The sequence below is a fragment of the Harpia harpyja genome, chromosome 16 (assembly GCF_026419915.1).
Source record: "Harpia harpyja isolate bHarHar1 chromosome 16, bHarHar1 primary haplotype, whole genome shotgun sequence".
NCBI lineage: Eukaryota > Metazoa > Chordata > Aves > Accipitriformes > Accipitridae > Harpia > Harpia harpyja.
Genome location: NC_068955.1, coordinates 18,154,161 through 18,175,127, shown reverse-complemented (window position 1 = coordinate 18,175,127; position 20,967 = coordinate 18,154,161). Strand labels below are relative to the sequence as shown.

General features: G+C 35.6%; 1 protein-coding gene across 4 annotated transcripts in view; it reads right to left on the bottom strand.

Annotated features, from left to right (window-relative positions):
- PIK3C2A (phosphatidylinositol-4-phosphate 3-kinase catalytic subunit type 2 alpha) overlaps positions 1–20,967 on the bottom strand; it is a 75,855-nt gene that overhangs the window by 15,649 nt on the left and 39,239 nt on the right. For 3 of the 4 annotated variants that reach the window (XM_052811232.1, XM_052811231.1, XM_052811230.1), the window contains 16 exons: positions 20,369–20,475; positions 18,501–18,658; positions 15,344–15,464; positions 14,553–14,664; positions 13,880–13,959; positions 13,713–13,776; positions 11,005–11,148; positions 8,729–8,771; positions 8,428–8,641; positions 8,223–8,345; positions 6,440–6,607; positions 2,963–3,071; positions 2,034–2,176; positions 1,212–1,400; positions 643–736; positions 283–377 (listed from right to left, as the gene is read on the bottom strand). In XM_052811232.1, the coding sequence (XP_052667192.1) occupies positions 283–377; positions 643–736; positions 1,212–1,400; positions 2,034–2,176; positions 2,963–3,071; positions 6,440–6,607; positions 8,223–8,345; positions 8,428–8,641; positions 8,729–8,771; positions 11,005–11,148; positions 13,713–13,776; positions 13,880–13,959; positions 14,553–14,664; positions 15,344–15,464; positions 18,501–18,658; positions 20,369–20,475 (1,964 nt within the window). The remainder of the gene's footprint in view (positions 1–282; positions 378–642; positions 737–1,211; positions 1,401–2,033; positions 2,177–2,962; positions 3,072–6,439; positions 6,608–8,222; positions 8,346–8,427; positions 8,642–8,728; positions 8,772–11,004; positions 11,149–13,712; positions 13,777–13,879; positions 13,960–14,552; positions 14,665–15,343; positions 15,465–18,500; positions 18,659–20,368; positions 20,476–20,967) is intronic. The other variant, XM_052811233.1, reaches the window with a different exon arrangement.

Genomic DNA, 20,967 nt, shown 5'->3' with positions numbered 1-20,967 from the left:
ATACTGCAAACAACGCAATACCAAGACATTAAAATATTTTAGTGAATCGGTACTATATATATCTGAAGTTACTGATATACAGGATAAAAAGGTAAGAAGTTTGTGCCTCATAGAGCCACTGTCTGTTTTTCATGAAAAAAGCCAGGATCTACATTTTGTATACTCCCCATTCACAATGTTCATTGTTTCAAACTATGATATTAAGAACAAACATTTTTTTCTGGAATTATTAATCTTATAGTAAACACATTACGTGAACAATGGAACAAAGTAACATCTTACCAATATAGGTAGTGTGCTATTCGAATGCTTCCCAGTGCCCGAGCCAAAAGAAATCTGACAAGAGCACTGTCAAGGTAGGTTTCATACTTCAATGCCTAAATACAAAGAAAATGAAATAAACCAGATCTGGATTTAATTCTAGATGAAGACTGAGATTTTATGACTAATGTACAGACAGAATCACTGCAAATCCATAGGACAATCACAAACTGATTATTTACTCAAATTGTTTTCCCTACTATGCATTAAGGTTATTAAGTATAGAGGCATGCAATTGCATTGTTGCTACTAGTAATCAGCATTTCCTTTGGGTTTTCAAGAGCAAAAAATTTCAAACTTCAGTGTAGGAGAAAGTTTTACCTGTACAAATTGAGGGAGGAAATCTGTTAACTCATCATCACTTAATGTCTCTATCCAATTCACAGCTGTATTTCGTACTTCCTGATCAGCAAACCTAGAAAGTCACCACAAATCCACATTAAGTTTATTCTGCTCATGTAGGATTTTTTTTTCTTTTTTGAAATCAGCTAAATACAAAAGAACCAATATAAAGTTTTTAACAGCTCAATAAAGGACCTACAAGTTTGAGGACCTTCATTAGCTAAGATGCAAACACATGTGCATGTTTAGGACAAGCATACTAACCTCTCAAAACTTCAGTCTTAATAGCTTGGCTGTATAGCTTGCTGTCCTGTCACAAATCAGATTTCAGAATCCTAACCACTATTGCTATTATTTCACTACATGACTTGGTTAAGCCTACATTAATAAAGTAAGCATGTGTTCTTTAAAATTCTAAGAAAATTTAGCTATTGCTAAAAGAAATTCAGCAATATCTTCCACAAGAATGCCATTCAGAATCTTCTACTGAAGAAGAGTATTTTAATGCACAATACACACAGAAAACTTATTTACATTGTTTTTCTTACTTTGAATCAAGTAGTTCCAGTGCAGCTAAGGGTGATAAAGGAGGCCACTGTTGAAGTAACGAATATATTTCTGGAAGACTTGCCCAGTCCCAGTGAGGGGCACTAACCAATATTTTTGGTAGGCTACTAGTATGACTATGACAATAATGTCTCTTCTCCCACAAAAATTCTTTATCTTCTTTTGATAACCTGCAGACAAAAGCATTTCAGTTTATAACACGCATACAGACCATCACCTGAATAACCCCAATGCTACTGGTCATTGTGTATGTACAGATAATTTAACACACAAAATGCAATGAAATTAAAATGGCTATTTCCTCCACAAAAGTCAAAACAAAGCAAAATAAAGCCTCAAACATTACGGAAACAATTGTTCAAAGTTACAATTTGGGCAGGACAAAAATAAGTTTTTAGTATAATCTGAAATAAATCAAAATGTTAACGTTAGTTTGGTGCATACAAGTGGGAAAGCCTGCCAGAAAAGCTTTCATGGCATATGAACAGCCACTGTTGAAATTGCCACTGCTCCCTGCAACCAAAAAACTGCCAAGTAGGAATAGGCATATATAACAGGCAGCCAGAAGGGTAGCAGTCTTGTAACAGGAGAATATTAAGACACCAGCATTGGAAAGCACAAGGAAATTCATTAAGTCAGCACCATTATTTCACAAGTTTAATTCAATCTCTTGTTTAAGTCTCTACAGGTCTTCAAAATATACTAGAACTATATTAAAAAATTCAAGAATAAATAAGCATTCCGTACCCTAGCCACAAATTGTCACATACAAAGAAACCATAGCTAGAAAGAGATGAACATACCCAATAGTGTTATCCTTGGACAGAATGGCAAGGAGATGTTCTCTCAATGGTTTTTCTAATGTTTCTATGGAATGATGCATAGCAGTCTTTGCAGCTTGAGGAATTTTATATTCAATATCAAAAGCATGGGATGGAAAGTCAATCTGGAGAAAAAAAAAAAAAGGAGATTATGAAAGGCCTTAAGAACAGTGCAGAAAGCTCACCCTTCCAGCAACCTCAGATGTTTAAGCATCTGAACTCTTTAGTTCTACATGTGTAACATGTTTCCATGTGTAACTGTTTTCCTGAATATTTTTTTCCAATCTCAACTCTTCTACGTAACTATGGTCCTTAAACATATGACAACTGTGCTGTTGCACAGTGCAGTAGTTGGAGTACTCCTCAGAAGTGAAGTGAGGATGCTTAGAGTGGAGACTAATCACAGAACTATTAAAATCTGCACCAGTGGTTTCAACCCAACCACCAACTCCGACCATGTTTTGGGACTGCTAAGCCATGCCTAACAAGGTGCCTTCTCTTCAGAGAGAAATTTGGACTCAGAATTTAGAATGAGAGGTGCTTATATTCTGTAAAGAAACTGGAATTGCTATTATTTGGGTCTAGACAACTCCCATCTCAGCATATATTTCTATAGATCAGTTTTCAAAGATGTTCCCTCCCAGTATCAATAGCATGTACTACCAAGGCATCTCCAATTTCTCTTACTTCCAGATAGTAATTCCATAACTGACTTGTATACACTTACAGCAGCTTTCTGTTCTTTGCCCTCAATGTTTTGTAATCACTATTCTATACTGGCTTTCAAATATGACTTAGTAATATTTACATTCTTCCCAAAACATCAACTGCTCTGTTACCACTCACATAGGAGTTACAAGTCACAATGTTCACACAAAACATAGTCAGATCAAGTCAGAATTATATATAACCTGCAATACTATTCTTTCCATATTTCCTTTCTTACTGGCCATCCCTGACGTATGATGTGGATGTGATGAGGTCCAGAGTTGCAAGAGCTTTGTCCCACAACTCAACAATCTGAAAAAAAAGGATGTACAGGTATTAGTGTCACAGTCTGTTTACTTCAACAAGATATTAGTTATTAAAATACTATTTGGAGAAGATCAACGGTCACTACAAGGAAACAATTCCAAAGTATTAGTGTGGTATAGGAGGACAGTTCAAGCTGAGTATGTGTTTCTACTGCAGAGAAGAATTTATCTTATGATGAGTATTGCCACAGTGACGTTCAGAAAAGAACACAGGAAATCAAACCATATTAGCTAATACAGTTCGGAGCTTAAAAAAGGGAATTATGATCATCAAGTGGCAAATAAATTTATTTCTTTTCACTGGATGTCTTCTACACTTTAAGTCTTTTAAAATGCTGCAGACAACTTGTGGGTGGAAAAGGCAAAGGAAAAAGTTCAGTGCTGACACACCTAAATTAAGTGCTCCCTATTTCTTCAGGGAGAAAAGGAATACCTTTGCCTCTGAGGAATAAACTGAACATACACACCTTCTTAACTTCTCAGAAAAAGGTACAGGCATATGAATATTACAGACATCGCCATTTGCCTGGACTTTCCACATTCCTAGATTCTGCAAGCGCATATCAGATGACTTTTATATTTGCAAGTTTATTCCCAATATTAATACCATTTCCAATTGTAGTAAGGCACAACTGAGGATACTTCATAAATCAGTTAAGTGCTGAATGTTAGGTATATAAAACTTCTACCAGTCTTTAAAAATCAAAATAGAGTCTCAAAAGACTGCTTGAAGGCCAAGCCTTAAGTATATTTTGAAAGATGTTTTAGGGTTTATATGTGTTTCAAAGAAAGAACAGTTCTTTATATGTAAATATTGATTAACTGGGAGCTTATGATGCCAATAAAAATTACTAAAACGTGCCATTAAAGCGTAACAGCTTGTTATTTTTAATAATCCTCCGGTTTAATATACTTGCCACAGCCTTCTGTCTCATCCACAAATAAAGATATTTTAAGCCACTCCACACACATCATCTGAATGGATTTTAACTTGACTATGGACTCTTCCAAAGCACATACATGACCTTTTATTCTTCCTATGTTTTAGTTAGCTAAAAGTTTTAGCTCCTGCCTGCTACTGATGCTATTCTCAACTGTAACTACAATATTTGGCTAGTAACTTTAATTACCTAGGTCTGGATTTAATTTATGTAGACTGCAAGTGGATTAGACCACCTGCATCTCTACAGTTGCCATATATAGGCTGTTCAGTAAACTCTGGCATAACACATTCTACTGTAGTGCTCTGCATAAACAAATAATACAGTTTTCTCCCCAAACTAACTACTATAAGAACACCATACAGCATGAAGACAAGATAAATTTGCAATTCAAATCAAAACAAAAGCCATGTTTTCAATCAAAACAACTTTCAAGTGAAATGTGATATTTACATAGGAGACTGAAATGGAACATTTACACAGAAGGCTGAAATAAGCATCATTTATGAAAAGAAATCCAAGTTTCAGTGGAGACTGAAAACAGCTGCAGGCCATTGCTGCAATGCAGGAAAGCCTAAAGTCTTATGCACCCTCAAGCTGTTGTAACTGTCACCAATACAGAAGAGGAAGTAGAACAAGTAGAGCCATATCTAGAACCACAGGATGCAAACCACATGGAACAGACATAAGCAATACATAGAAGTAACTGTCCAGGAAAGACTTAGTTGTCTTTCTGCAGCCTTGGTTGACAATTAGATAATTTAAGCTTCCAGTAAGACCTAGAAGTCAGAAGCACACCTAAGCAGGAAATCTTAAGCATAAACCCTGAAGGTATTTTGCAATGGTGTGATCACTTCTGCAACATCATGCCTAATTCTAGCATCCGTGGTTCAAATCTATTGGTTAATGTTTCATTGAATAGCTACCAAAGTGATAAGCATTTTGGAATACACTTCATAATGAAAGTTTCAAGGACAAGGTAACTTGAACAAATCCAGGAACACTTAACTGAGGAGAGCTACAGTAAGCTTTTCACTCTTGGTGAAAAAGGTATAGCAGGATCCAGCAGCTGTACTTGAAGGAAGGCCAGTTCAAACTAGAAATATGCCATAAGTTTAACACAGTTGTTAACTATCCTTTTATTTTAATTTTTTCAATAAATCCAGCTCTGAATCAAAATGAGTAATTGCAGAATATCCTGGGATCTCTGTTACTCAGAAACAGGCTGATGGAAGAAATGGCTTATTTTTCCTATGAAAATAAACCTGTATTTTAAAATATAACTAAATTTTAAAACAGTATTTTGATTCTCTTGCTGGCTTGTATATTACCACCCTATTATCAGACTTAGGAAATTTTAAAAGGGAAAAAAAAAAAATCAATATAACCAAAATTCTCCAGCTTGGCTCCTGCATATGTAAACTTATAAACATGCAGCATTGAGTATTTTGCAGCCAACACAAAGATGCCTCTAAAGAATAATAGTACTTAGAAATACTGCAGACCTTAAAATTAAGGTCTTTTATTTTTAAAATTTCAGCCATCACCATATTTTGCTCTACAAACAGGACTGGGTGAAGATAAGAGCTATTCTTTCCTATCTTAAGACAGTTTTAAGGCAAAGTGCTTCTTTTCCAGTGACATGATCGAAGTATAACACATTGTTTACCTGCTGTCAGGATTCTATTCTGTTTTGTATTGCACTAGACACAATTCCTGCTAAATCCAAGGCTTGCTGCAAACACTTCTTTTGCAAGTTGCATTCTCTGTCACCATGGCTCATGAATTGGCTGAGAACTGGCTGTTTACACTTCATCTGCTAAAATATATGGGAATACTGACTGAACTGCCTCTAGCCAATATAAATGTACTTTTAGATCTTCTAATCAGGTATGAGAACTCATGAAATGCCACCTATCAAGACCATACTCCTTCAGTAGAAGGGAGGCTATCAATTCAGTAAACAGTCACACCTGTGGATACTTCAACTGCATATGACCTGTAGGGCAACACCTGAATGTCAGTGGGTTCCTCGAAGAACAACTTGAGTTATACTTACATACTCAACTGCTCCACACTTACAAACAGTTGGTACTAACATGACCTTTTTTGGCCCACATTACTATGAATAATTCCTGCAAATAAAACCACTTTCATCCAAACAATATTCAACTTCCTCCAGCAGCTAAGTTTTTTCAGCCAGTTAGATGGAAATACTACAACACAGGACCATGTTTTGTACCCTATTTAATTGAAGGTATTATTTCCGTAACAATACAGTTTATGATTCTTACCTTTATCACGGCCTACTACATTCAGTGGCAGAGAAGCAGCTTCTCTAGTTATGGGAGTGGAGTAAGCTTTATATGGAGTAAATCACACTAATAATATTACCCATATTTTGGATACTTACCGCCTAAAATCAAAAAGAGGTAGAGAAACCTGACCCAATATTTCTGGGCCCTTTCTCTGCTTATTTGAGTCAGGAGAACTCCCACTACTTTGATTTAGGATTCCAAATAAAGTCAGACATAAGACTGATTCCAAAGGCAGCTGTGAAATTTGGATGGGGAAAATTATTCTGTAAAATAAAAGTGTTAAAAATAAGTCAGAGGAAAGACAGTTGTTAGTAAGTTACAGGCTTATCCATATTATCTGTTGATGCTTCTTGCTTTCAAGAAGTTAATGAACACTGAAGAACAAGTGTTAAACTTCCATGCAATCATATTTCACTCCACTTTATCTCCTGTACCAATAGTTCGCAAAAACTGCTACATTATACTTCTGCACCGTAGCCAGATTTGGAACAACCCTTTTTAATCTTTGTCTATTAAATCACATTCCTTACACAGAACTGCACTGTCCAGCATAACCAGTCTTCCCACTCTACTCACTAGGAAGATACGCACAATTCCATTTTAGCTGCCTCCTAATCTCTCAGATTTAAAGTCACCTGACAATAGTTTCCCATCCAAATGAGAGAATCTATTAAGAACTACTGAAAGCTAAATTCAATTGGTATAAAACCAACACCCATAAAGAAAGCAGCTGAGGAGTATATACCTCACTGAGCAATTCAAACTCAGATTTTTGTTTACACTGTTTTTTATTGCTTAAAATGTTCTTTAAGTTTGATTTTTCTGTAACACATCAAAATATCATTCTAAGAGTTACCACAGCGTATTACTAAGCCAGTTACACTATAAAACACTACAACTATATTAAGTAGCTTATAAGCAATCTAACACATCTTTCACTGTAATACACTAGTACTTGCCAGCAGGAAATCTGACAATTAATCCCTTACATCAGGAAAAAAAGGTAGTTGGAGTACTCTCTGAAGGCAGGTATTCTAGAACCTGAAACTCTCATTCCTGGTCTGAAATAATTTGTCACTGTAGATTTTCAGGGTGTTCCTCGGGGTCTACCTCTGACCTTTAAAAACAGTCACAGAAATAGATACAGGGCAACATGGAGGTCACCAGGCTGCCTGATTACTATTAAGTGGGAAAAAGTAAGCTGTGCATAGATAATGAAAAATATCTTCCCCTCTCAGTTATCAGGTATCACCTGCCATCTTCTCCCTATTTCTTCTTTGCACGGCCTTCCTTCTTCCTTTCTACCCTCTTGCTCTGCCCCATAAAGAGAAACTTTAGTAGCTCAAACCAGACATTCTCACATGCTACAGATACTCTTAAGCACTTATGCACCTGCTCTCTTTATAGAAATAATCCTAAATTAGATTTTAAATTCAGATACAAAGTTGTTACAATGTACTTGGAGCAAAAAACAATTCAACATGAAAGTTAGTAAAAGTCAGTTGCTTTTCCTCCCTATTTACATAATTTGAGCACTACTTATAAGCAAGCTTTATTCATCCTTCTTTAAGCAGCACAAGCTGTTCCCATTACAAAGAATGCTATGACCTTCCCAACTCCTTATAACTGTATACTACAAACACATTAGCACAGAGCACTTGTCCAGCATTTCCATTTCCACTTTTAAAATCAGTAGTGAAATACCAATTGGAAAAATATTTCTGATTTTGGTCAGTAAGTCGCACACATTGTTCTTTCAACACTTCAAATGGAATCGGAAGCAAGTGTTGCTTGAATGACTGTATTCAGCAGCTAGCTAGGTAGGTACTGGCTAAATCAAAATATTTTAGTGAGTTTTAACATGCTAAAGTCACTTACAGTTCATCCCATTTAATCAAGTAGAAGAAGTTCTTGTATGTGCCAACCTTCTTGGACTGAACAGGTTTAAACAGATCTTTTCCATTATGGGTCAGAGAACAAATCAAGTAGTATTTTTCATAACTGGACAAGGAAAAGAAAGTAAATTAAACAAGAAAAACCCCATCTATAAAAGGATGAATTTTACAATTAATAAATTACTCACTTTGATACCCAACCAGAAGAAATTCCATGCGCAGCAAATATTGTGAACTGGAGATGTTCTGTGGCAGTGCATGCTTCCTTGGTACTCTTACTATCTTTCAGAGAAATTGCTGCAGAACTGCTACATGAATTCATATGGAGTCGCAGAAGGGCCTCAACTGCTTTTGTTAACTGGTCTATACTCACTTTCAGAGGGTTTTCAGGCTGCAGTGAACCTAAATTATAATTAATCTTTAATGCATATCTTCCTAAAACAGCCACCTGAAAGCAGTTTTTAAATAAAATTGAAAAACTTTACTCACCAGATGAGCTCTTGCTAGTGTCATCGCCACATTTTAAGGATACCTACACAGAAAAGTTAGAGTGAATTCAATACCGAGAAACCCATATTAATTTTCTGTTGCTCTTAAGTATGTTGTACAGAAATTACAAAACATCTGGATTAGGCCCATATTTGGGTTTATGTAACATCTCTCTACTCAAAGCTCCTCAAGAGTTAACTGACAGCATCACAATTTCCATATCATGCAGCAACTATTCACCAGGTTCAACAGCTCACGTTTTGTCAAGTCACAACTATTCTGACACCTTTTATGAACTCTTAAAAGACACAGTACATTGGAATATTGCTCAGGATACTCTAACTTCTCTGAGTAGAGATAAAACTTGGTCAGGGCTGTTATAGATGAAAACAGAAGCTGTTAGCTCTCTTACCCAGTAATTTAAGTCTGAACAGCTGTTTTGTCTCTGGCATTTGTTAAGACACCTTTTGTAGGCAGAGTTACTATAAATTTACTGAATAAAAAACGTTAAACAACTGAGAAAACTGAACAGCAAGTACTGTTACTTTGTACTGTCTGCTGTGTTTGCTTCTTGGTCTGCTAAAATGGAAGTCTAAACATGATGCAGTATTACAGCAATGTCTAGTCTCAACAAGAACACTGTTGAAGCCAACAGGTGACAAAGAAATCATGGGAATTTACTCCCTTCTAATAAGGGAGGGTTTCATGCCAAACTCAACTTCTGATAAAACTAAAACTTTTAATGAAAACCAAGTTTGTGATTTAAAAACAAAACCCAGTGAATTCCTAATGCTTCACAGAAAGTCTAAGAAGTTTGCCACAACCACTGCAGAAAAATGAAAGCTGTCCTTACACTTTTAGTGTATGAATTGAGCAGCTTGTCAACATTAAGTTTTAACTGCCAAAAAAATTCACATTCTTATAAAAAACATGCAGAAACTTAAGGGGAAAAAAATAAAAATCACATCATTTTCCCCTCTCAGAAAAACTACCATATGTTTCCACCATACTTGTCAAGTAGTCCAAGTACTTTTGGATAACAGGATGCCAAACTATTGAAACAGCACTATACATGTAATTTTCTACTTGACAATCTACTGTTTTCTTTTACTTTTTGGCCACTTCTTCCAACCACAAAGCAATTACTTAAAAAAAAAAAAATCAAACAATATCTTACATAAGGTTTAGATGCAGGTGGCTCCAATTTTTACAGCAATTTTGTTTCTGAAAGCAATCCTGTACGCCTTCATACACATTACTGTTTAAGCCAATGTTCATCACAAGAGAATTGTAGGGTTTTACTGATAAAGAAGTACCTTTTTCAAATTCTACTGGGATAGCGTTGTTTTTGGAAGTTATTTTTACAGGGTAATCTATTTCTACAGCTTTCTCCTATTAAAAAAGCAAATGTTGAAGAAATATTTGATACACTGTATTTCACTAAGTTTTCTTAATATGTCTTCTGCACTTCCCTACAAGAGTTTTTGTTCTTGTGACAACTATATTTGGTCTGTGCATTTTGCAACTTCTGGTCAGTATTAAAAATATATCACTTAACTGATGAAGCTGAAAATGAATAGAATAACACATGAATCACCACCAATAAGGCAGCAGGACAACAGAAATAGCATTACAAGACTACTTAGCTTTTTTATTTGCACACTCCTCCATTTAATGACTGTTTTTGACAATGTGACTTGAGACCAATTCTGCTCAAGTGAACTCTTCATCGTAAGGCAGTTTTGTCATGAAAATCTGTGTTATTTGAGAGATTTTATTTTTGTCCATATGACCAAGAATGCAGAAGCATGAACTGTTAAGAGTTTTCAGATGCTATTGCTATTCACATAAATACTGCACAGAAAATTCACGACATTAATTTCTCCTTTAAGCATAACTGTGTTGATTTTAGAGGGCATGAGCTAGCTGTCAGTTTCCCTTGGTCAGACTTAGTAGCGCCTGCTGTGACACAGCTCTGTAGTTACAGAGCCAGAAAACAGTATTTTAAAACTAGTTTTAAAAAAGTCACTGTTTGGAACAGGAAAGGATTCCAAAAGCAAGCGATTAATGCATTAACAGCAAAGAGATGTTAAAATAAATGGAAGATACCAGGTAAAAAAGGCAAAACAAAACAAAACAAAACACAACACCAAAACTACAAACATAACCCTGACAGAACTGTTGCTGGTACTTGCAACTACTGAAGATTATGAAATAGTATTTATCTAGTGTTAAAAAGCACACCTCAGAATGCAATTTATAGTGTGAAAGTTTACCTCAGCATTTTTAGTCCTTGGAAGATTAACAGCCCTCCTTAGCTTCTTTACCGATTCCGTTATTGCGGGAGTCTCTACACAATCGAATGTAGAACAGATTTTTCTGACAGTCTTAATTACGTGATCTACTGCTTTATGCTGGTTCTAATAAGGAATGTATGAGAGAACAGATTTATCTGATCACAATTGTGAAACTCAGTATTGCTTTAATTTTCTTTTTTTTTTGAATGAATTGCCAAGAAAATTTCATTATGAGATGCATATCTCAGTTACATTAAACTGTGGTGTAACAATTCGATTAAACAAAACCCTCAGTATTAAGAACTTCCTTATAGCTCAGTTATCAATGCCAAAAACATAGTAGTACAGATTCTAGAATGGGGTCCCAGAAAACATTAGCAGGTTTCCAACCACTTTTCTATTAAGCTGTTGGCAGACAAGTATTTTCTAATGAGATATTAAGCTCAAATTCCCTCATGGTATAAAAAGAAATTGTAGTTTAAAAAAAAGGATATTCAATTAGTCTGAGGAAGGAATGCTAAAGAAGCTGTGTTTCAATTTCAGCCCTCTTAAAACAAACATATAGGCTCAAATTACGCTTACATTATACTGTCGCTTCCATAATGGAATTTTTATCTTTTTTACTTCACCTTAATACACTTTTGAAAAAAGTTTGTTACAACTTTGGCCTTACATATCATTTAATTTAAATGGTTCTTCCAGATGAAACAATTGCAAACTGTCATCTTGAAGAAGGAAAGGAAGGGGGGGGTTGCACACTTAACAGGAATCTTTTTTGAAAGGAATAAATCAGCTTCTTATCAGAGAATGAAGATGCTGGTACACTGCTTAAGACAAACTCAAGATGCTCCTAATATTCCCTTCCTTCTTCTCTTCAAATAGAAGAAAGGCCACTTAGTTTAAATCTAAATTATCCTAGGCTTCTTGGGTTTTGTTTTTTAATATAAGCAAAGTCTTGATCCATTTTCAAAGAACACATGTAGAAAATGAAAATACTTGCTTCAAAATAACTGTTTAAAGGCTTAATGTATAGGTTTCTTTCACAATCATTTATGAGCACTTACAAATAAATAAGAGGGATTAGTGTAATAGCTTCTCAGTAAGATGTACACTAATTCCCAGCCCCCACCCTCCCCACCCCCCCAGACATATTCTCATGACCTTCCTAAAAATGGATAGCAAAGAAGCCATTTGAATTGAAAAGTTGTTGGATTGAGAGTTACCTGGCAACAATTAACTTCGTTCTGGTAAGAAAATAACCATAGAAGTCAGAAGACATTGTAAATATTTAAGCCATACTTTCAAAGCTACCACTTTGAAGATAACAGCTGTTTTGACACATGAAAAGCAAAATTTCCACTGCTATTTTCCTCACAGGCTCTCAAATTAATCTCAATAAAAAGACAACAGATAACTTTAAAAGTGTCCAACAATGTGAAATCAAAGGCTATGTACAAAGTTATTTATGGATTTCTTTACCCTGTTTCACTTTGATTAGCAAGCTTCAGCTTCTAAATATGTACAGGAATTCACTTCAGGAAGTAAAGCATTTCAAATACAACAGCTGCTGATATTTGGACCTAATAATCATCACCTACAAGGTACATCTCCCATCCTCAAAAAGACTGTAGAAAGAGTAGAACGTAAATCTGAATTGAGATGTTTTGCACTCCTCACCTCAGCCTGTGAAATCACAGTTAAACAAGCAAGCTGAAGCAGCCACAAGAGCAAAGCAATAAAACCACCATCATATTAAGAAGCAGCAACATCTCACTTCTACAAAAAGATTGGGTTCAAAACTACCCTTGAGAACATGGTGAATTGCCATTAAGGGAATTAAATAACATCAAGGGAATACGTAAGTAGCGGACATCAGCTTGTTCAGACCTGCATTCCTGGAGAGGCAAATGAACACAGTGGAAATGAAAAGTATTGTAATTAAGTCATTCATTTCAAGACTGTTCTTATAGAAACTGTTTAAGAAACATAGTTATCTAATGTTTAAGAATTTAAGTCTCCAAGTTACATTACTATAAGGAGTTAAACAAAGCTTCTCCTTTTAGAAATGAGTAAAGCAGGTTATCTTCAGCTAGCTTTTGCATTTGGGAAATCACTCCAAACTACTTCACATACAAGCTTTTTTAAGCTACTTATCATACACTGAAATAGACAATGGTTTTGACAGTGTATTTTTAATTAATCCAATAGTGCAGAATAAGACATTATTACACTTTTTATAGAACTTGTGTGCTCCAAACATGCTTCAGTTACAACTGCCACTGTACACAACTATTACTGCTCACTTTTGTGTAGATTCCTATCTGTTACCAATATATCATTCATGGCTGACAACAACTGACATAGTCAGGATTCAGACCTTTTCCTATTCCCCTAAATAAATTTCCTCCAGCATTTTTGAGGAAAAGGTTATTTTGCACCCCAGGACTTGGATGATACATTTTCAATTGTGGTGATTAGGTAGTAATTAGTTCGCAAGAAAAGTTAGGAAGAAAAGCTAGCAAGAAAAGAGGAAAAGCAACCTAAAAATCCATGAATCCAAATTTCCCTTTGACAGCTTGTTCAGATCTCAGTTTCCCTAAGAATACCTGCAAGTCTATCCCAACTATCTCATTAGTAAACCTTCTCATGCGAACTTTTGGTTCAGCAATAATTTACAATGACCTTACCTCATTTTTAAGAGCTATGTTAACTTGCTTGTGATACACATCAAGAAGCTCTTCAATAGAGGACCTGCAAGAAATAGTAGTTATGAACACAAGCGTAGGAGCATAATATAACCTTGGTCAGCAATTCAGCAGTGGGCTTGATTACTAAAATAACCACATAATATTACCTTATAATAGGTTCTCTGAAAGGCTTTTCTACTTTGTAGAGGTGTTTGGTTAGATGTATGGGTGTTCTGTCATCATCTTCCTGCAATAAAGTATTAGATATTAAGTACAGTTCTCACCTTTCTATAATTTGTAATACTGTTTTAGAATTTTCATTACTAATACCTGTGGAGTAGAAAGGTAAAGATATAAGGCAATCTCTTCAAAGGGGGAAAGAAATAACTAATTAATAGCCTATGAAACAGGTACACGGGGAAGAGGGAAGAAACAGCAATCAAGTGCCTAACTATGCAGATATCAAATATTCCTCCCTTCCTCTTTGATGGTCTGATACATATCTAATTAAACTCAAAAACTGTTCCCAAATTTTATTTAACTCTGAAATTTGTTGCTTCTCTTTCAGGCTTCAAGTTTAGTCCAAATGCTTGCATACTTTTCCCAGCTATAGTACTTAGTCTAATAAGAGACATTATCCATACTTATATTATTTGCCTTGCAAAAGTTGAGTATTTATTTCACTTCCTCTTAGTATAAAAGGATACAATTCCCAACACCAAGCAGACATACTAATTTGTTTGTAACACAAAAAGGTTACATCTCAGATCCATCCACTCTGATGCAAACTCCCAAACTCTTGAAGACTTACATTGATGCTGCAGTTTAGGAGGTACTTACTGTTCGTGCCAGATCTCTGCATATTACACTACGGGTCAAGAGCTGCAGTTTGATTTCTGTATCCCACTTCCGACAATTCTGAATATATTCATGACTTCCTACACAGTGCTTACTGTTAAACAAAAGAAAGCTACAGTTACACTCAAAATATGCAGCGTTTTTCAAAAAAACTCACAGGGAATATTTAAGGCAACCTGCTGGCTCAAAGTAAGGAAATGGTGAATCAACCTCCACACCACACTTCTTGATCTGATTTTTACTTCTGCAGTCTTAGTATACTATTACAGATACCCATACTTTTGCTAAAACTCTTAACTACCGAGACTAACATTGAAACCAAATATTGTAACCTAGAAAACTAATGGGGATTTGTAAACCACTAGTTCTGGAAAAAAAAAAACCCAAAACCAACCAAAAAAACTCCCCACAGATTATTTCAGAGTATTAGAAAATATTGGTAGATTTTTTTTCCTGGTTGCTGGTATTTGAAGAGCAGCTGAGAACTACAACATCCATCTACAGAAATACTCTAGAAATCTGCATCTGAAAAAAAAAAAACCTGTGTTCAACACAACAGATGGCAGATTAGAACAGATTTCTAGGAAGGTGTTGGGAACCTACTTCGCTGTATCCCAGAGCAACTCTAAAGACTTCTGATCTTTGTGCAAAGCGTGACTCTTCTATGTTTAAGATTTCTGCTTTCACACATTTAATCGTTAAAGATACACTTTCCAGTAACTGTGCCATGAAAAAGCACGAAGTTAAATATAAATGAAAAAGAGTTTGCTTACTTCTGTAAAACTTCTTCTTGGCCACAAACTTTCAGGATATAGCTGCCAATGTCCACTTCATTCAAGTCATCATGCACCCAGCAAAGTGCCTGCATTATTATAAGCTCAACAGGGGAACTCACTGTTTAAAGAAATTATATCTAAAAGTTAAATATAAATCTATAGCAAGTATTATTAACCATTGTTTACCCACAAATTGTAGTTATTTAATGAAATTTATTTTTATACTTTAGAGAAGACTCTTATGCTTCTATAATCTCCTAAATCTCATAGTTTGAGATCTTCACTTTTTTCTCACAAAGGCACCTTATAAAACCTGCCCGTAGTTTAAGAAAACAATAAATCCTTTTTAAATTAGGATACAGTGTAGTTACTTGACCATCAGTACAAAAACCAGTCTGCAGTCTGTTTTCAGGAGTTTATATATGAGGATAGCTTTTTTTTTCATTATAGATTTGTCTTATTTAGTAAGGAATTCAAACAGGTAAGTGATCCCAGAGCTGCTTAGACTTTAAAAATCATTATCTGAAGAGTTGGAGATGGAACTTCTCTATTTGTTCTGTTTTTGAGGAAGTATCAGCTGTAGCAGAGGCAAATCCTACTGAAAGTTCTTTTTGCTTTTTCCTTTCCATTTGTCTAGGGCAGTTTCCACATTGTACAGATCAGATCTTAGTAAGCATCACCAAGCCTTTGCAAAAAGCAACTCTTAACTACTAGTACTTTCACATCAGGCTCCAAATGCTTTTTCGAAAAGTCTTTCTCTGCCATCCAGCAACTACAGAACAAACGAAAGAATCCTAGTCAAACCCAAAATTCATTTGCCCACAGCTACCAGCTGTCACTGACAAAAAATCCATAGATATGTTTTAACACCACAAACGTTTTAAGTACAAAATGCTCTCTACCACTCCCTACCTAGTTTCTGATCTTCTTTAAATCATTTGCAACCAATGTCACTAAGTGCCTCAAAACTCTGTAAAAAACACTGTATAAACGCATTGTTTTTAATCAGTACCTTCAGAGTAGATTTTTTTTCCCCCCTCCAGGGGCCTTCCTAGTTTTCTGGACTTTTCTTTTTTGTAAAGAAAGAAATGTTACTACTATGGTGGATATAGAGAGGTAACGCCACAATAATCTTTTCCACAAGATACCACAAGTGCTTCATCTCCGATGACTTAATTATTACAAGCATAGAGGTATTTGATAGCATCTGAAGAATGAGTATGTGGAATTCAAGAACAAGGAATAATAAGTAGTATGAATTCAGAAACATGATTTAACTCATTATTAAGACTATTTAACTTATTATTGATCTAGAGTGAAACTGCTATACTACCTTCAGCAGAGAATATGGTGGTTGATAGAGAAAAAAGGTGCAGTAACAGTTTATGGGTTATAGTCACAGGCTGCATTGACAAAGGTCTGCCAGTCCTGCAAAGCCTAGTGGAGTAATGCAAAGATGTTACCACCTTTTTCCTGCCCTCCATCTTTTTGAAAGACATTCATTTCTTGCTGACACGCAATGATTGCTCAGGTAGACTTGTACTTCCATGTAAAGTCTAATAAACAAATGCAAAATGAATAGGTATACCCAAATAAGCTCTGAAGTTCATCTGTTTCACTCCTGGGTCCTTTCTACACATTGAGTTGTCAGAATACTGAAAGACTGCAGCTCCTTCTGAGCAGGACTGAAAGCCACACTAAAGTAGTTCTAGCATTAGGATGCTAAGGTATGCAAGAACTTGACCAAGAACAGAAGGAATTAAAGGAAGACAGTAACTTTAAATATGCCTACTACTAACCACATATGAGCTACAGATACCTATCTTTCACTACCTACAGAAGACAAGCAGTTTAACTGTGATTAATTTCAGCATCAGAAAAAGGAAGAGAGCAGAAAGCACAAAGAGTAAGATGTGGGGCTAGAATACAAAACACATTCCAAGGTATTCACAAAACTTCTAGAAATAAAGGGCCGATGCCATAACATTTTAGCTACACTACCAAAGCCTTTTGTAGGAAAGGATTAAGCCTGTAATATTAGGAAAGTGTAATCTTAAGAATGAAGAGCAGAAACCCTTCCTAGGCTACACTTACAGTCCACCTCATTTCTTAACAAAAGAGTATTAAATCACAGCAGAATAACTCGAAGGCCCAGCAAATTAATATAGAATGAAAACACTTATGCATTGAGAGCTTGTTTTCCATTAGAGCAGCTTGTTTAAGTGAGTAATAGAGCAACTTCATCTCTTCTGAGAACAACCAACTCCAAAGCATCTAGTGCTACAGATAGAGAACCAAATAATAAACAGAACACCACAGCACAGACCCACTACCAGGTGACACCATCTGGGAATGGGAATGCTCACAAGGGCTAAGAGACTACAGCAGTATAGAGGCTAGAAAGTAAGTTGCTCCTGAGGTAATTTATTATCAGCTACTTTATCACCAAGAACTGCGAGCAGTTGATAGCATCCAGAGTTACAGCCTTTAATACAAACAGGCTGTGCAGTCTTGACTGCACAGATAATATGAATTTATGTACAGTAACAAGGCAAACCTAGAAGTTCCAGTCCAACTAATACTCCTGGTTACCCACAAAACTGGACCAGCTAGTTGTGGCACATCACAACAGTATTATTTTAGTGTTTGTGTGCATAAGCATATGTTGAAGTCAAGTAATAGACAATTTCAGTGTTCATTCTTATTTCCCAACAGCAATTTGTCTGAATTTTCAGATAGCCTGCAAGAATTTATTTAGCCACGTGTTAGAGCATTGAAATAAAAAATTAAATTAAAAGTTAAGAATCTCAGTCCTGGTGTCGTTGTCCCCTCAATTACCATAAAGTAGGTCAAACTCTTGAAAAACTGTTTTAACATTCCCAGCTGTGGATAGAATAGTGGTTCTGGTTTGCTTGGCTTTCCTTTTTAAAAAAAGTTACACTTTGTCAGCTTCTAAATATTTTCTGATGGAGGCACTGACCTAGAATTAGGTTCTTCCTTCATTTACTTCTTCCACATTCCCCACAAGCAACCCATGCACCTGAGACCCAGGGACTGCAAAAACTGAAAGCCACTAGCCTAGACTGAGTGTACAGTCTTAAACCACCATTCTAAGTCTTACAAGCAAACTCCAATTTAAAAAGCAGAAACATACCATCACACGTAAAAGTTACTGGTTGCTGGAACTCTTCGATTTCTATAGAAACCTTGATACTGGCACTCTCCCCGCTTATATTTCTCTGCAGCATGATTGGACTCAGCACAAAGCCTGGATTTGTTTGCTGATTAGCATAAGGAAACTTGGTCCTCAATCTGAAAGTAGAGAAGGTTTATGAAACACTGCAATGGATAAGTCTAAGACTACAGCAAAATAACATGGTAATAACCACAAGCTAGAACAGTAAAGACTACCTAAATTGTACTCTTTACCTAAATTGTATGTACAAAACACCATTTAATTTTTCTACTCTCAACAGATCACTGCCCACAGTAATTATACAAGTAGTAGTTAGACAGGAAAAAAATTAGGCAGATTTTCCATACAGATTAAAATATTTAATAGGTCAATGCTTACAGGACATATCCAGCTTCTGCAGAAACTAAGCTCCAAGACAGTTTTTAAAAAGCTAATCCATAGCATTTGCGAAAAATTAGTTTAAAAAAAAAAAAAAAAAGAGTAATTTCTTTTATGTACAAAAGGCCACAAAACTCTTTACAAGTTTCAATTTTCAGCAGTCTAATCTGAACTTAGATACTATGCAGAAGGTAGTTATTCCAAGTTGTAGAAGTTAAGAGGCCTAAATTAAGGGAAAGGCTTTTATTTAGGACACAAACAGTATAAAAAATTCACCTAGTAATGAATAGACAGTACTTTGATAGCTGCTTTTTATTTTCTGCTATTTAACATGGATAAAATAATTTAACCTTAACTTTCTGCCAACATTAAAGCAGTATTATAGCAGATCAAGAACAGAACTCATCTATAACAGTCATCTATTTCATCACCTTGATTCCTGATGATAGCATGAATGGGAAAAAAAGAAAGGAATCCCTGTAGCAAAAGTTGCCCAGTCAAAAATCCATCAGCATTTTAAGGACTGGGTCTTGAAAGAAAGGGCAACAATTAGATTTAACTAGAAACTGTTGCAACAAGTCTTTTTTATGTGAGCTTTGTCTTAATGTTGTTCATCAGTAAGTTTCACAGGTATATGACTTCCCAATGGTTTTATGGAGTTGGCTTTTCATTTCATAAACAATCCTGTTTTAAAAAGTGGCTGTTATCCTTCAGATTCAAAGATCTCTATTTCCCCCATTATGTCTTGGATTTTGATCTTGAGAGGAAAAAAGGCAAGACTCCAAGATTGTCTTCTCTAGGAATAAAGCAAAAAAACCCCAAACTCATTAAATTGTGGCAGTAAGCAAAAAAACAGAAGGAGTATTCTAGGCTGTCAAGTCCCATCTTCTTTGGTATGACCTTTAAGAAACCTCACCACCTGATCAAAGCAGGAACAAGTTTGAAGGTTTTATTTGTTACAGAATTCCAGTTGTGGAAGCAATAAAAATGAGAGCATTTAATGAGAGCATTGAGTGACAGGATTTAGTGAGGTGCATCACCTAAGAAAAAAAGACTTCAAATTCTTTCAAAAGAAATTGTATTAAAAAACAGGTAGAATAAGGAGATATAGAGATATAGATATATGGAAATACAGAAAAATAGTTTGAGGATAAAAAAGTATTATAAAAAACAAGGAAAAAAGTGACAGGAAAGTCACAGGACCAAAAGAACAAAGAAGAGCTATGATAATCCAAACCCTGATTGAACACCGAAACAACTCTGTTGCATTTTTGAACAAACAACACAAAACCAGGAAAAACTGGGATAAGGAAAGGGAAAAGGACACATACTGAAATTCACCCCATGAAGCAAAAAACATACGACTGGCCCTGTCAACCTAACTGAAAATGAGTTATTTAGCTTTTTTTTTTTTCCCAAAAGCTAATTTGTGTTCAGTAATTTCTTACTTTGTAACTGCTTGAGAAAAAGCTGACAGTTCTTGATTCTGCCCTTCAATTTCCTGGAGAAGCACGTTTTCTGTCAGCATGCCAGTGGTCCCATTGTCTTTCTGCAACTCAAAGATAATACAGTATGTAAATAGCTGAAAACATATTCCTAAAGCCGGCAAAGTCATGTGTAGATGACAGATTTTCAGGAGTCTGAGGTTTACCATTAGCTTTATGTCTACTTCTATAAGGAGAAAAATGTGTATCATTACTAAGTTGAAAAGTAAAGATTCACTGGACCAGCGACTCCTTTACAGAAAATTTATTTGACAGCATCATTATCAGTTAAGATTAAGTTGAGAGCTCAGGAACTGTTATGCTTGCAGTGACCTGTTGCATTAGAATTTGCCTAGATTTTGCTGAACCAGAGGAGGAAGACAGACAAATGTTTTTTCCGCCACTTCTGCGATTCAGCCTTCAGTATAGTCCCAGAATCAACCATTGCACATCAGTTCTGCCCATGTTTACCTTTTCCTACAAAGCAGGAAAAGATAAATTGTACACCGGAAGGAAGTAGCATTCAGAACGCTAAACTCAGAACTAATCTCGTGGTACCAAAT